This window comes from Heptranchias perlo, chromosome 1, assembly GCF_035084215.1.
Source record: "Heptranchias perlo isolate sHepPer1 chromosome 1, sHepPer1.hap1, whole genome shotgun sequence".
NCBI lineage: Eukaryota > Metazoa > Chordata > Chondrichthyes > Hexanchiformes > Hexanchidae > Heptranchias > Heptranchias perlo.
In genome coordinates, this window is record NC_090325.1 from 154,416,315 (window position 1) to 154,429,650 (window position 13,336).

The window sequence follows — 13,336 nt, forward strand, 5'->3', positions numbered from 1 at the left end:
CCAAAATTGGCTCAGTAACAGGAAACAAAGGGTAAAAGTCGATGGATGTCTTTGCGAATGGAAATCCGTTTCCAGTGGTGTGCCACAGGGCTCAGTGTTGGGTCCCTTTCTGTCTGTGATGTATATTAATGATTTGGATTTGAATGTAGGGGGCATGATTGGCAAATTTGCAGATGAGACAAAAATTGACGGTGTAGTTAATAGTGAAGAGGATAGCTGTAGACTCCAAGAAGATATCAATGGGTTGGTGGAGTGGGCGGAAAAGTGGCAAATGGAGTTCAACCCAGAGAAGTGTGAGTTAATGCACTTAGGGAGGGCAAACAGTAAAAGGGAATATGCAGTAAACGGGAATATAATGAGAAGGGTAGAGGAAGTGAGAGACCTTGGAGTGCATGTGCACAGGTCCCTGAAGGTGGCAGTACAGGTAGATAAGGTTGTGAAGAAGGCATACGGAATGCTCTCCACTATTAGCCGAGGTATAGAATACAAAAGCAGGGATATAATGATGGAACTGTATAAAACGCTGGTAAGGCCACATCTGGATTATTGTGCGCAGTTCTGTTCACCACAATACAGGAAGGACGTAATTGCTTTGGAGAGTGTGCAGAGAAGATTTACAAGAATGTTGCCACGGCTTGAAAATTGCAGCTACAAGGAGAGATTGGATCGGCTGGGGTTGTTTTCCTTGGTGCAGAGGAGGCTGAGGAGTGACTTGCTTGAGGTGTACAAAATTATGAGGGGCCCAGATAGAGTAGACAGGAAGTACCTGTTTCCCCTAGCGGAGTGTTCAAGAACTAGAGGACATAGATTTAAGCTGATTGGCGGAAGGATTAGAGGGGACATGAGGAAAAACTTTTTTACCCAGAGGGTGGTGGGTGTATGGAATTCACTGCCCGAATTGATGGTCGAGGCAAGGTCCCTCAGCTCTTTTAAAAAATACCTGGACCTGCACCAAAAGTGCTGTAAGCTGCAGGGCTACGAACCAGGTGCTGGAAGGTGGGATTAGAGTGGGCACCTGGTTGTTCTTCGAGCTGCCGTGGACACGATGGGCCAAATGGCCCCCATCTGTGCTGTATCTTTTCTATGGTTCTATGGTTCTAATAGAATCTAGCATTTTCCCTACTACTGATGTCGTTCCCTGTTTTCTATCCCTGGACGATGACAACCAATGCATCCATTATTTCCATGGCTACCTCTTTTTGTACTCTGGGATGCAGATTATCAGGCCCTCGGGATTTATTGGCTTTCGTTCCCATTAATTTCCCATTAATTTCCCATTAATTTCTCCAGCACTATTTTTTACTAATATTAATTTCCTTTAATTCCTCCTTCTCAATGGACCCTTGGTTCCCTAGCAATTCTGGGAAGTTATTTGTGTCCTCTTCCATGAAGACAGAACCAAAGTATTTGTTTAATTGCTCTGCCATTTCCTTGTTCCCCATTATAAATTCTCCCGTTTCTGACTGTAAGGGACCTCCATTTGTTTTCACTTATCGTTTTCTTTTTACATACTTGTGGAAGCTTTTACAGTCCACTTTTATGTACCTTGCGAGTTTACTCTCATACTCTATTTTTCCCCTCTTAATCAATCTCTTGGTCCTTTTTTGCTGAATTCTAAACTGCTCCCAATCCTCAGGCTTGATACTTTTTCTGGCAACTTTATATGACTCCTCTTTGGATCTAATACTATCCTTAATTTATTTTGTTAGCCATGGTTGGGCTGTTTATCCTTTTGTATTTTTACGCCAGAAAGGAATGTATAACTGTTGCAATTCATGCATTCATTCCTTAAATGTTAGCCATTGCCTATCCACCGTCATGCCTTTTAATGAAGCTCCCCAATCTATCATAGCCAACTCACTCCTCATACCTTCATAGTTTCCTTTGTTTTGATTTAGGACCCTAGTTTCGGATTGGACTACTTCACTTTCCATCTTAATGAAGAATTCTATCGTGTTATGGTCACTCTTCCCTAAAGGACCCCGCACAACAAGATTATTAATTAACCCCTTCTCATTGCACTTTAGGAAGAATGTGGAGAGGCTATGTAAACTAAATGGTACAGTTTTAAAGGGGATGTAGGAATAGTGAGATAGGATGCACATACACAAATCTTTGAAGGTGGCAGGACAAACTGATAAGGCTGTTAAAAAAACAAATGGGATCCTGGGCTTTATTAATACAGGCATAGAATACAAAGGCATGGAAGTTATGCTAAACCTTTATAAAACACTGGTTAGGCCTCAGCTGAAATATTGTGTTCAATTCTGGGCACCGCACTTTAGGAAAGATGTCAAGGCCTTACAGAGGTTGCAGAAGAGATTTACTGGAATGGTTCTCGGGATGAGGGACTTCAGTTATGTGGAAAGACTGGAGAAGCTGGGGTTGTTCTCCTTAGAACAGAGAAGATTAAGGGGAGATTTGATGGAGGTGTTCAAAATCATGAATGGTTTTGACAGAGTAAGTCAGGAGAAACTGTTTCCAGTGGCAGAAGAATTGGTAACCAGAGGGCACAGATTTAAGGTGATTGGCAAAACAGCCAGAGGCGACATGAGGAAACATTTTTTTACGCAGTGAGTTGTAATGATCTGGAATGCACTGCCTGAAAGCAGAAGCAGATTCAATGGTAATTTTCAAAAGGGAATTGGATAAATACTTGAAGGGAAAAAAAATTACAGGACTATGGGGAAAGAGCAAGGGAATGCATCGAATTGGATAGCTCTTTCAAAGGGCCGAATGGCCTCCTCCTGCACTGTACCTACAATGATACTATGAAGTTAAAGATTTAACAGTTTTTAAGCAAGTATAGAGCCAGGAAAGGTGGGGAGGAGGTGGAGGGGAGGAAGGAATAAAGGGGTGGAGAGCAAGATTGATTAAATGACAAAAGGGATGATGGTGCAAGGCAAGGAGTGTGGTAATGGGACAAGTAAAAACAAAAGATGGGTCTAGAGGAGCTGTAAATGGCAACATCAGAACCATTACCAGCACCTGCTGTCTGAAAAAATGGGAGCGGTAGATATGATCTGAAGTTACTGAAATCAATGTTGAGTCTGGAAGGTTGTAAAGTGCCTAATGGAAAGACGAGGTGCTGTTCCTTGAGCTTCCGTTGTGCTTCATTGGAACAGTGTAAGTGCCTGAGGACAGAGAGGTCAGAGTAGGAGTGGGGTGGGGAATTAAAATGGCAAGTGACTGGAAGGTCAGGGTCAAGCTTGCAGACTGACCGGAGGTGTTCAGGAAAGCGATCACCAAATCTGCATTTGGTCTCCCCAGTGTAGAGGAGACCACATTGTGAGCAGCGAATACAGAATACCAAGTTTAAGGAAGTACAAGAAAACCGCTATTTCACCTGGAAGAAGTGTTTGGGGCCCTGGACGGTGGGAAGGAAGGAAGTGAAAGGGCAGGTGATGCGTCTCCTGTGCTCGCACGGGAAGGTACCGTGGGAAGAAGAGCAGGTTTTGGGGTTGATCATTTTGCTCTGAGGGTGAATGAAATGGCCTGTGAACAGCCCAACCACTCGGTCAGTTCTCTCCCTCTTGGCTCCTAATGGAAGTAGCAGGGCAATTTTCAAAGGATTGATTACCTTTGCTTGGTGAATATCTGGGGCCTTTCAAAAGACCTCAAGAGGACTCACACCAAATCTCAGCTGGCAAGAGTTCTACTGAGGCTTAATAAGGGCCAAATTCTCAGGGTCGCCTAGTAATTCCACCAGCGACACCACCTTAACATTGGGGAGCAGCGAGAAGATCTACCCTCATCCCCCCTACTGAAATTTCCCGGTCTCTTCTCCATGATGCGGTATCCTGGCGAAACTGGATTCCACCCATTTCCCAGCCCCTGTCCAGCAATTATGCCAGAGAATCGCCCAGGGCGTAAACAGAATATTGGGTCCAAATAATTGTTTGGTCAAACTGCTGGTTGATATCTGATGATCCATTCCTTGAACATTCATCAAAAATTTGTTTTCCATCACAAAGATGAGCGATGACTCCTTTAGCACTGTCCGTAACTAAACTTGAAATCTTAACTATTCTGTAACAGACTAAAACAAACAATTAAGTTTATTACTTTGTTTAAAAACGTTAATGGTCATTGAAGTTATCAGCTAGAAAAAAAATAACTGTGAATAATACACTAAGAGGCTGAAATTCCTGAAGCCCCACTCCACTGTTAGAAGTGCGACAGGGCAGGACTTGTGTTTGCCGCTCAGCCAAGGTATTGACCCCCACACCCCTCCATCCCACATCCTGGGGATATGGTCATTTCCATAGTCAGGGTGGGCAGCCCACACTAGAGAATGTACATCATGAGTTGGCGGAAGTTAAAGTGTCACCCTGCAGATCCGACAGGCTAACCTACGGCCCAGGGCAGACTGAAAGAAGAAAACCTAAAGAAAGAAGCCAGGCAAATGTTTAGGTAAGCTCCTAAAAATCAATGGGTGGAATTTTAAAAGTAATCAAGCCCTCCGGGATTCATTACCTTTCTCTCTGGCAATCTTGGGACCGTCTTCATGCCTAGTACAGGGCCTACTCCTGCTCTCAGCAGGCGTAGGTCCCACTGAGCCTATCAGGTTGTCTACTAACCTGTCCCAACTATATATATCATGAGTATTCTCCACTGCATTATGAATTTTCCCACCCATCAGTCAACCTATTGCATATATGCAATAAGACTGCCAATTTCTGTTGAGTTGTAGGCAGTTTTATGCTGTGGGCCACTTAAACTGACACTTAGAGTTTCCGAACTTATTTCACCTAGAACCATCTGAGTAATCAAAGGGAGGCTTTCATCTGATCAATTTGGGTGGGATTCAAACTTGATCACAATTCAAGATTGATCACATTGGAGGTCACATTGAGCTCAGTGACGAAGGAGTTCTCATATTTGATGAGCATGTAAACCGTTGCTCCCTGGTGATTCCTTTTAGCAAAGAGCAGGCTGCGACACTTTCTTTCTCTAACATTAATAACATTCTATAATTATTTTAAAAAGTCCCCAGGAAATCCAATGGCCCACCAAGGCACCTTTACATCATTGTTTCATGTCAGGCTGGAATTATGAGGTAAATTTTTCGAGTATGGAAAATCAAGCGGCCAGCCAATCAGGTGTGTTGATCTCTGTGCCTGAGTTCCTGATATGCACTGCCACTGGATGAAGGTCTGCACTGGAAACACATGCTCAGAAAATTTACCCCAGTACAATATCGGATGCGAAGTGGAAGTGGAATGAGAGTACTGACTAGAAGGGGTCACAAACCTTGTAGCTTCAGAGCATTTGGGCGACAGAATGCCTTCTGACGCCCAATTTATACTGCTGATTTGGTATCAATGCGCATCAGAAACTTTTCACATCCATGTATAAGTGGTACTGTAACAAATGCAAAAAAAACACAGTGGAAACCACGGGGGATCATTTTCTGAGTACGTACCAGCGTGATTTTCCGATATGTGTCGACAGTCGGAGAGGTTGCTTTCAGCTGTCTACTCAGAAAATTTAGGCTTATGTGACTGTTAGCTGGAAACTCAGGGAAGTTGCATCTTTAGTAAAATTTAGTGATAAGAGTTCAGCTATCAAAGCACACGGGTCAAAAATCCACGGAGCGGGGAGATGCGGCACATCCCCACGTAAGTATCGCAACGTGCCCACCAAGAACTTCCATCACTGACCCTGGCAGACGTTCCAGGGGTCACTGGAAGATCTCCCTACTTTCAATGTAAATGGTAAGTGCCTCAGCCACTAGGGCTGCATCTCGGCTTCGTACCCACTAAAGAAGTTACATACTGTGGTGTATTGTGCTGGGTCTGGTGGGAGAGAGTATTGGGGCCCCCGCTGCAGAAAGGTTAAAGAACTGCCCCTCATTTCCCTTTTTAAAAGGAGCCAATTAAAAAATATTTTAAAAGAATTGCCTGGCTTGAAATCGTTGGGGATCCAGGTCATGATTCGAGCCTGCACCCCCAGGTGCGGCCCACGTGCACCTGTGTACGTCAGCCTGTGTATACCAGGTTCACCAGGTGTACCACTGCCAGTGATTGACCTAGCTGATGGGAGACCGAGATTTGGGAACTACTATTGTTGGGAGTCCTCACCCTCTGCCTTGCCTCCTCCTATACCACTAGCTAAGCGGCAAACAGAGGTTCTGTGCTTTACAAGGCCCTACAGTATCCCTGACAAAAGGCCAGGAGCCAACATATTTGGGTCCCAAATTAATTTTGGTAGGAAGAATAAGGGGGCTACACACTGCTTGGATAATAAGAGCCTAAATGGATTAGAGGAGCAAAGGGATCTGGGGATACAGATACACAAATCACTAAAAGTAGCGACCTAGGATAATAAGACCGTAAAAAAAAAAACAAGTGCTGGGGTTTATTTCTAGAGGGATAGAATTGAAAAGCAGAAAAATTATGTTAAACCTGTATAGAATCTTGGTTAAACCACACTTGGAGTGCTGTGAACAGTTTTGGTCTCCGTATTGTGAAAAGGATACAGAGGCACTGGAGAAGGTGCAAAAAAGACTTACTAGGATCATACCAGAACTGAGAGGTTAGACCTATCAGGAAAGAATGAACAGCATGGGGCTCTTTTTCTGGAAAAGAGAAGACTGAGGGGTGATCTGATATACGTCCTTAAGATTATGAAAGGGTTTGATAGGGTAGACATAGGGAGGATGTTTCCACTTGCGGGGGAGACCAGAACTAGGCCAGAAATATAAGATAGTCACCAATAAATCCAATGGGGAATTCAGGAGAAACTTCTTTACCCAGAGAGTGGTTAGAATGTGGAACTTATTACCAGAAGAAGTAGTTGAGGCGATTAGCATGGATGCATTTAAAGGGAAGCTAAATAAAACACAGGAGGGAGAAAGGAATAGAAGGATATGCTGATAGGTTAGATGAAGTAGGGAGGTAGGAGGCTCGTACGGAGCACAAACACCGACATCAAGTTATATTGAGTTACATCGAAACTACAGTACAGAATCAGGCCATTCAGCCCAACTGGTCTGTGCCAGCATTTATGCTCCAAATATATTACATCTACTACATTACCCTTGTCTACTCTTTCTGTTACTTCTTCAAAGAATTCAATGAGGTTGGTCAAGCATGACTTTCCATATTGACTATTCTTATTAAATTTTTGTTCTCTAGATGTCTTTCTAATACATCTTTCAGTAAAGATTCTATGTGCCAGCATTTATGCTTCCTTCCTCCTTACTTCATCTAACCCTATCAGGATACCCTTCTATTCCTTTCCCCTTCATGTGCTTATCTAGCTTCCCCTCAAATGCTATTTGCCTCAACCATTCCTTGTGGTAGCGCATTCCACATTCTTGCCACTCTTTGGGTAAAGAAGTTTCTCCTGAATTGCCTATTGGATTTATTAGCGACTATTTTATATTTATGGCCTCCAGTTTTGGACTCCCCCACAAGTGGAAACATTTTCTCAACATTTACCCCATCAATCCCTATCATTATCTTAAAGACATCTATCAGGCCACCCATCAGCCTTCTCTTTTCTAGATAAAAGAGCCCCAACCTGTTCAACCTTTCCTGATAAGGGTATCCTCTCAGTTCTGGTATCATCCTTGTGAATCTTTTTTGCACCCTCTCCAATGCCTCTATATCATTTCTATAATATGGAGACCAGAACTGTGCACAATACTGCAATTGTGGTCTAACCAAGGTTCTATACAAGTTTAACATAACTTCTTTGCTTTTCAATTCTATCTCTCTAGAAATGAACCCTAGAGCTTGATCTGCCTTTTATATGGCCTTAATAACCTGCATTGTACTTCCGATTCCCGAATCCTAATCGTTAATGTAAATTGTGAACAATAGTGGTCCCAGCACCGATACCTGTGGAACACCACGTCCCACCTTTTGCCAGTCTGAGTAGCTACCCTTAACCACTACTCTCTGTTTTCTGTTTTGTAGCCAGCTTGCCATCCATTGTGCTACCTGTCCCCTGACTCCACATGCTTTGACGTCAGTCATGAATCTACAATGTGGTACCATATCGAAGGCCTTTTGAAAATCCAAATATATTACATCTACTACATTACCCTTGTCTACTCTTTCTGTTACTTCTTCAAAGAATTCAATAAGGTTGGTCAAGCACGACTTTCCATATTGACTATTCTTATTAAATTTTTGTTCTCTAGATGTCTTTCTAATAAATCTTTCAGTAAAGATTCTATTATCTTTCCTACCACCAACATTAAGCTAGCTGGTCTATAGCTCCCTGGACTTGTTATATCTCCCTCTTTAAATATAGGAATAACATTAGCTGTCCGTCAGTCCTCTGGCACTATTCCCTTCTTTAGTGAATTTTCATATATATGTGATAGTGCCTCTGCTATCTCCTCCCTAATTTTTTTTAATATTTGTGGATGTAATCCATCCGGACCAGATGTCTTAACCTCCCTAAGTTTGTTTAGTTTATCAATTATCACCCCCCTCCCCCAACTTCTATCTTAAATGTTTTAATATCTTTTTCAACTTCTTCTTCTAATATCCTGCCCACCTTGTTAGTCTCACTGGTAAATATGGAGGCAAAGAGCTATTCAATATTTCCGCCATTTCACTGTGTTGTCTTGTCCATCCCTTAGTGGCTCTATCCCTATTCTAATTTTTCTTTTGTTATTTATGTGTCTGTACTTTACTATTTCTTTTTATATTCCTTGATAATTTAATCTCATAGTTCCTCTTTGCTTTCCTAATTTTTTTTTTACTTCTTTCCTAACCTCTTCATATCTCTTTTGTCATCCTCTCCTTATTGTCTGTGTATTTAAAGTATGCCTTTTTCTTTAGTTTCAATTTTACCCTTATCTCTTTATTCATCCATGGTGTTTCATTATTAACTAGTTTGTTCTTGTTTTTTAGAGGACTATATTTCTCCTGAACACTATTGATCACCGTTTTAAATATTTCTAATTCTTTGTCTGTCAAAAAAAAATTCCATTATACCTGCCCTAGTTCCATTCTCATCCCCTCAAAATTATGTCTTTCTCAATCATTATTTTAAAACTTATTATATAATGATCGCGATTGCCTAGATGTTCCCCTATGCTTAATTCTCTTATCTGTTCTGGTTCACTTCCCATTACTAGATGCAGCAGTGATTCCTTTCTTGTTGGGCTTCTCACATACTGGATAAGAAAGGTGTCATGTACGCACTGCAAAAACTCCATTGCCCTTTTCTCCTTTCCCTACCTCGTCTTGCTAGTTTATTTTGGAGGCAATTGAAATCTCCCATGATTATTATTCAATGTTTTTTTGCTCATTTCATAGACTTGTCTATAAATTTTATCCTCCACTTCCCTTTCACTATTAGGTGGTCTGTAGAATATACCTATTAAATTGATTGATCCCTTATTATCTTTTGTCTCAATCCATATGGATTCTGTTTCTATCTTATTGTTACTTATGTCCCTTTTTTCTACTGCCATTATGTTGCATCTAATTAGTACAGTTACCCCTCACCCCCTTCTTCCTTCCCTATCCTTTCTAAATACATTGGGGGTGATTTTAAACCCCAGGAATGGGTGGGTTGGGGGCTGGTGGGAGTTGAAAATAGATGTTTTTTTGGGTCGGAACCGCAAAATCTTTGGACTTTGCATTTCATGCGCGGACGTTAAAACTGGAAATAAAGCCGGGTTGTGGTCGTGACCCAAAAAAACAATTATTTTCAACTCCCATCCGTCCCCAACCCACCCGTTCTAGGGGTTTAAAATCACCCCCATTATATCCTGCAACATTTAACTGCCAGTCCTGTTCCTTATGTAGCCATGTTTCAGGCATGGACCTGTTGGGCCAAATATCCTGTTTCTATGCTGTACATTCTATATAATTCTATGCAATTCTATGTTATTTTAGGCCCTTCCAGCACACTCCCACCAGAATTACAGCAGAAGTGCACTGGAAGAGCCATGGAATTTCAGCCCCACTATTTTTGTATCCTTGCCCTGTTACTATACAATGTGACTGTTCTGTGTGATACATTCTTGATAAGCATTGACTTAGAAACCTATTATCATGAACAAAATCTGAACACTTCAGTCCAATCAATCAGCAATATTATGCATTTTAATTCAATTTAATGATAGTATATTTCATGACTAGAAACACATGCCTCATTTTTCAATTCGTCTTTAATCCTTTTAAAGAACTTCCGGAAAAAAAAGCACAGCATGTTTTGAAGATATCAGCAAATTATTGAACTGTTTATTTTAACTTATTCGGTTGCATATTACACTTTTTGAACTAAGATGTTCTCTAGGGTTATGACATTCAAAGATTTAACTTCAGCCAGGTAGAACCTTCTGTTTGAAGACATTATTCAATAAATTAAGCATTGTTTATTCTATGATAATATTATTTGCATCAAAGTTTAATGAAGATGGTCTTTTGCAATCTGCCAATTTGGAGGCCACTCAAACAGCCATTTCTCTTTGATCTGAGAATTACTGATTAAGTACTAAGTTGGCATCATTCCCATTGGAGTACTTCTTTAGTGTCAGGAGAACTCTAGGTGGCATTCTTAATGCAAATGTACACAGGTAAGTGGGCTTCAGCAAATGGGCATCACAATAGCAGTGCATAGTGAATGAGTCAATTGGGTCTAACATGGGCACATATTCGATCTGGCGAGCAGCTTGACAGGAATAGATAGAAAGAATTATTTTCATTTTCCTGAGTTTTTGCCATTACTGGGAGTGTTGCTGTTTCTTTTTAACCAATGAATTATTCATTTTAACAACATTCTTTTTCTCGCTAGTGAGAGAAAATGGTTAATACCACAAACCAAAGCTCTTTACTGAGTCTCAATATGTACCTGCCACAGCCAGTACTGGTAGAGCCAATTCTATTATGTACAAACCTTGTACAGGCAACTTTAATTTGCCTGTCCCTAGGCTATCACATATAGAAGGATTCCACTGCACATTGTAGGTTACTTACCAGGTTAGCAAAGATGTAATGATATCCTTTAACGTGCTTCCCAATAGTTATGACCTGTGATGAAGAAATTAAGAAATTAGTTTGTTTATTAAGACATTTGCTATTGAAGATCAAATTACCAGAAATATAAACTGTACCCAACACTATCCTTTCCAATATAAAAGTCAAAATAAAAAAACTATTTGCCAGTGTGAATTTGTTATAAAATACTAAGTAGCTACCAACTTCAAGTTCAGCATCAGAAAAAGGAGGAATGATCACATCATCCTAATATATCTCATATGATTTCTGACACTGTAAGAGTTCTGGGAATTCCACCTTTTACCTGAATATGTAAAACTTTGGCCATTGACTAAAATCCTAAGATGGAAGGATAGGTGAGAGGTCACCAGACGAATCAACAACACACACAGTGGAATGTGGGAGAATTACTGCTTCAGACATGTCTCTGTTTTAATGCAAAACCTACAGCAGGTGGTCAACGATCAGAGAGGCAGTCGGCCATTGAAAGAGGCAACTGCTCCAGACGTGGTGGGGCCATGTCTTTGTTTTAAAGCAAAACCGATCAACACCTAGGACGTTGGACACAAAAGAAGCCTTGTGCGGCAAGTGCGCAACAAATCGGAATGAACAATGGCCCATCGAGAGAAGCAATTGCAACATGATGAGAGACCATCAAAAGCCATCAAACATTCTTAAGGACTTTGTAAAAAATGTTTAAACAGGCATGGAAGTGCCTCATTTAAGTGACAAAGACCATTGTAAGAGAGGGGTATATAAGTGGAAGCTCGAAACCCCTCTCCCTCTTGTTTTTGCAGTCTTGCTTTTGCTCCTCTTGTTCTGCTCTCTTGTTTTTTTCTCTTGCTTCTGCTGTCTCTGGTTCTTGCTTCTTAGCTCTTATCTCTTTTCCAGCTCTATCTCTCCCTCTCTCTTCTTTCTTTTTTTTTCACCCAAGCTTTCCAGGGAGGAGAGAAGCTTCCAGCGAAACCACGAACCCTACGTGAGAGAACTGGTCAGCCCGACCTGCAAGTGCAAAGGATTGGTGAGCCTCGACCATATGTGTGTGTTTGATAGGTGTCTCCAGGGTCCCCACCAACCTCTTAGATTAGCGGGATAAAGTACAGTAGTGGGTGCGTGTAACTCAATGTACTGTGTAGGACCATTTGTATCGTTATTTTCTTTGTGTTGACGATATAATAAAACCAACATTCCAATTCAATTCAAACACCAAGTTTGTGTGTTCTCTGTGCTATTCGGCTACATGATCCATCACCAGGTGCGTTAGCGTAAGTCCCGTTTTCCTAAACCCCCGATCCGTGAGGTATAAGTGTTCCTTGGCTAGACCGGGGACCAGATATCTGCACCGATCAATAGGGTGAGAACAACCCCAAAACACCCTACAAGGAAATGGCGAGTCAGGCAGGAGAAACAGGCAGTGTGCCCGTTGGATCACTGAGTCATAGCACAGTAGAATTGGAAGGGATGGAAAGGCGGATTAACAGCTATGCCTACACGAAGGTTAATGTGGCTAAGCAGTGGGTTCTGGACTTGGTACACTCCAGCTGCCCGCAACAGAGTGCGGCAGTGTGGACAGGGTCCAAAGACCATAAAAGGTCCAAAGAAAAGGCAATTTGGCTACTGTGCCTGCAGAAATTGGTCCAGCTGCTCAGGGAGCAGGTTGGAAAGCTGCAGGCCGAGCTCAAGGAGTCAGAAGAAAAGTCAGGGGGATAGTGTGTAACAGGTTGGTAGAGGGATTGCACGAGGAAAGGCAAGAAAGACGTGCGCAAGAAGAAACCTCCCGCAACACCAGGGAGTACCTGCAGTGCCAGGTCACCGAGGCCAAGCTCAATGAGCAGGCTGTAAGGAAAGAAAATGCATGTTTAACGGGTGAAGTTGATGGGTTAGAGGGTCAGCTGAAAGACATCAAAATAGCCTACAGGGTGGCCAGAAGCAGGGGTTATGAGGATTTAAACCACGGACCCTGCGAGGAAAAGATCCACAGTTTAAAACAGGCCCTGTCCAAAGCCAGAGGGATGGTTAGCTTAGTTACCCCGAGGAAAGCTCGGGTGGACTGGGAAAACGAGGGACTGGAGTCTGAGGATTGGGTTCGGGATAGGGAGGTCCGACCGGCGTCGGAAGCGCCACCGGGACCGATGGGTCCTCTGCGGCAGCAAAAGTACGGTCCACCCGCACCAGACGGTGCGCAGGGCCCACTGCAGAACGATTACATGGTCCCATTCACCACCCCACAACTGCAGGCTATAATAGCGAGCATGCCCAAGCTCAAGAAGGAAGCGGACCCCTCCGTTCACTTCATGGAAGTAGAGCAAGTCGGGGGGATCAATGGGTGCAGTGAGGGAGAGGTTCACAAGCTGTTGCTGTTTTCC

At 42.4% G+C, this 13,336-nt stretch overlaps 1 protein-coding gene across 3 annotated transcripts in view; it reads right to left on the reverse strand.

Annotated features, from left to right (window-relative positions):
- gria2b (glutamate receptor, ionotropic, AMPA 2b) overlaps positions 1 to 13,336 on the reverse strand; it is a 174,726-nt gene that overhangs the window by 33,625 nt on the left and 127,765 nt on the right. For all 3 annotated transcript variants that reach the window (XM_067992722.1, XM_067992715.1, XM_067992707.1), the window contains exon 5: positions 10,950 to 11,003. In XM_067992722.1, the coding sequence (XP_067848823.1) occupies positions 10,950 to 11,003 (54 nt within the window). The remainder of the gene's footprint in view (positions 1 to 10,949; positions 11,004 to 13,336) is intronic.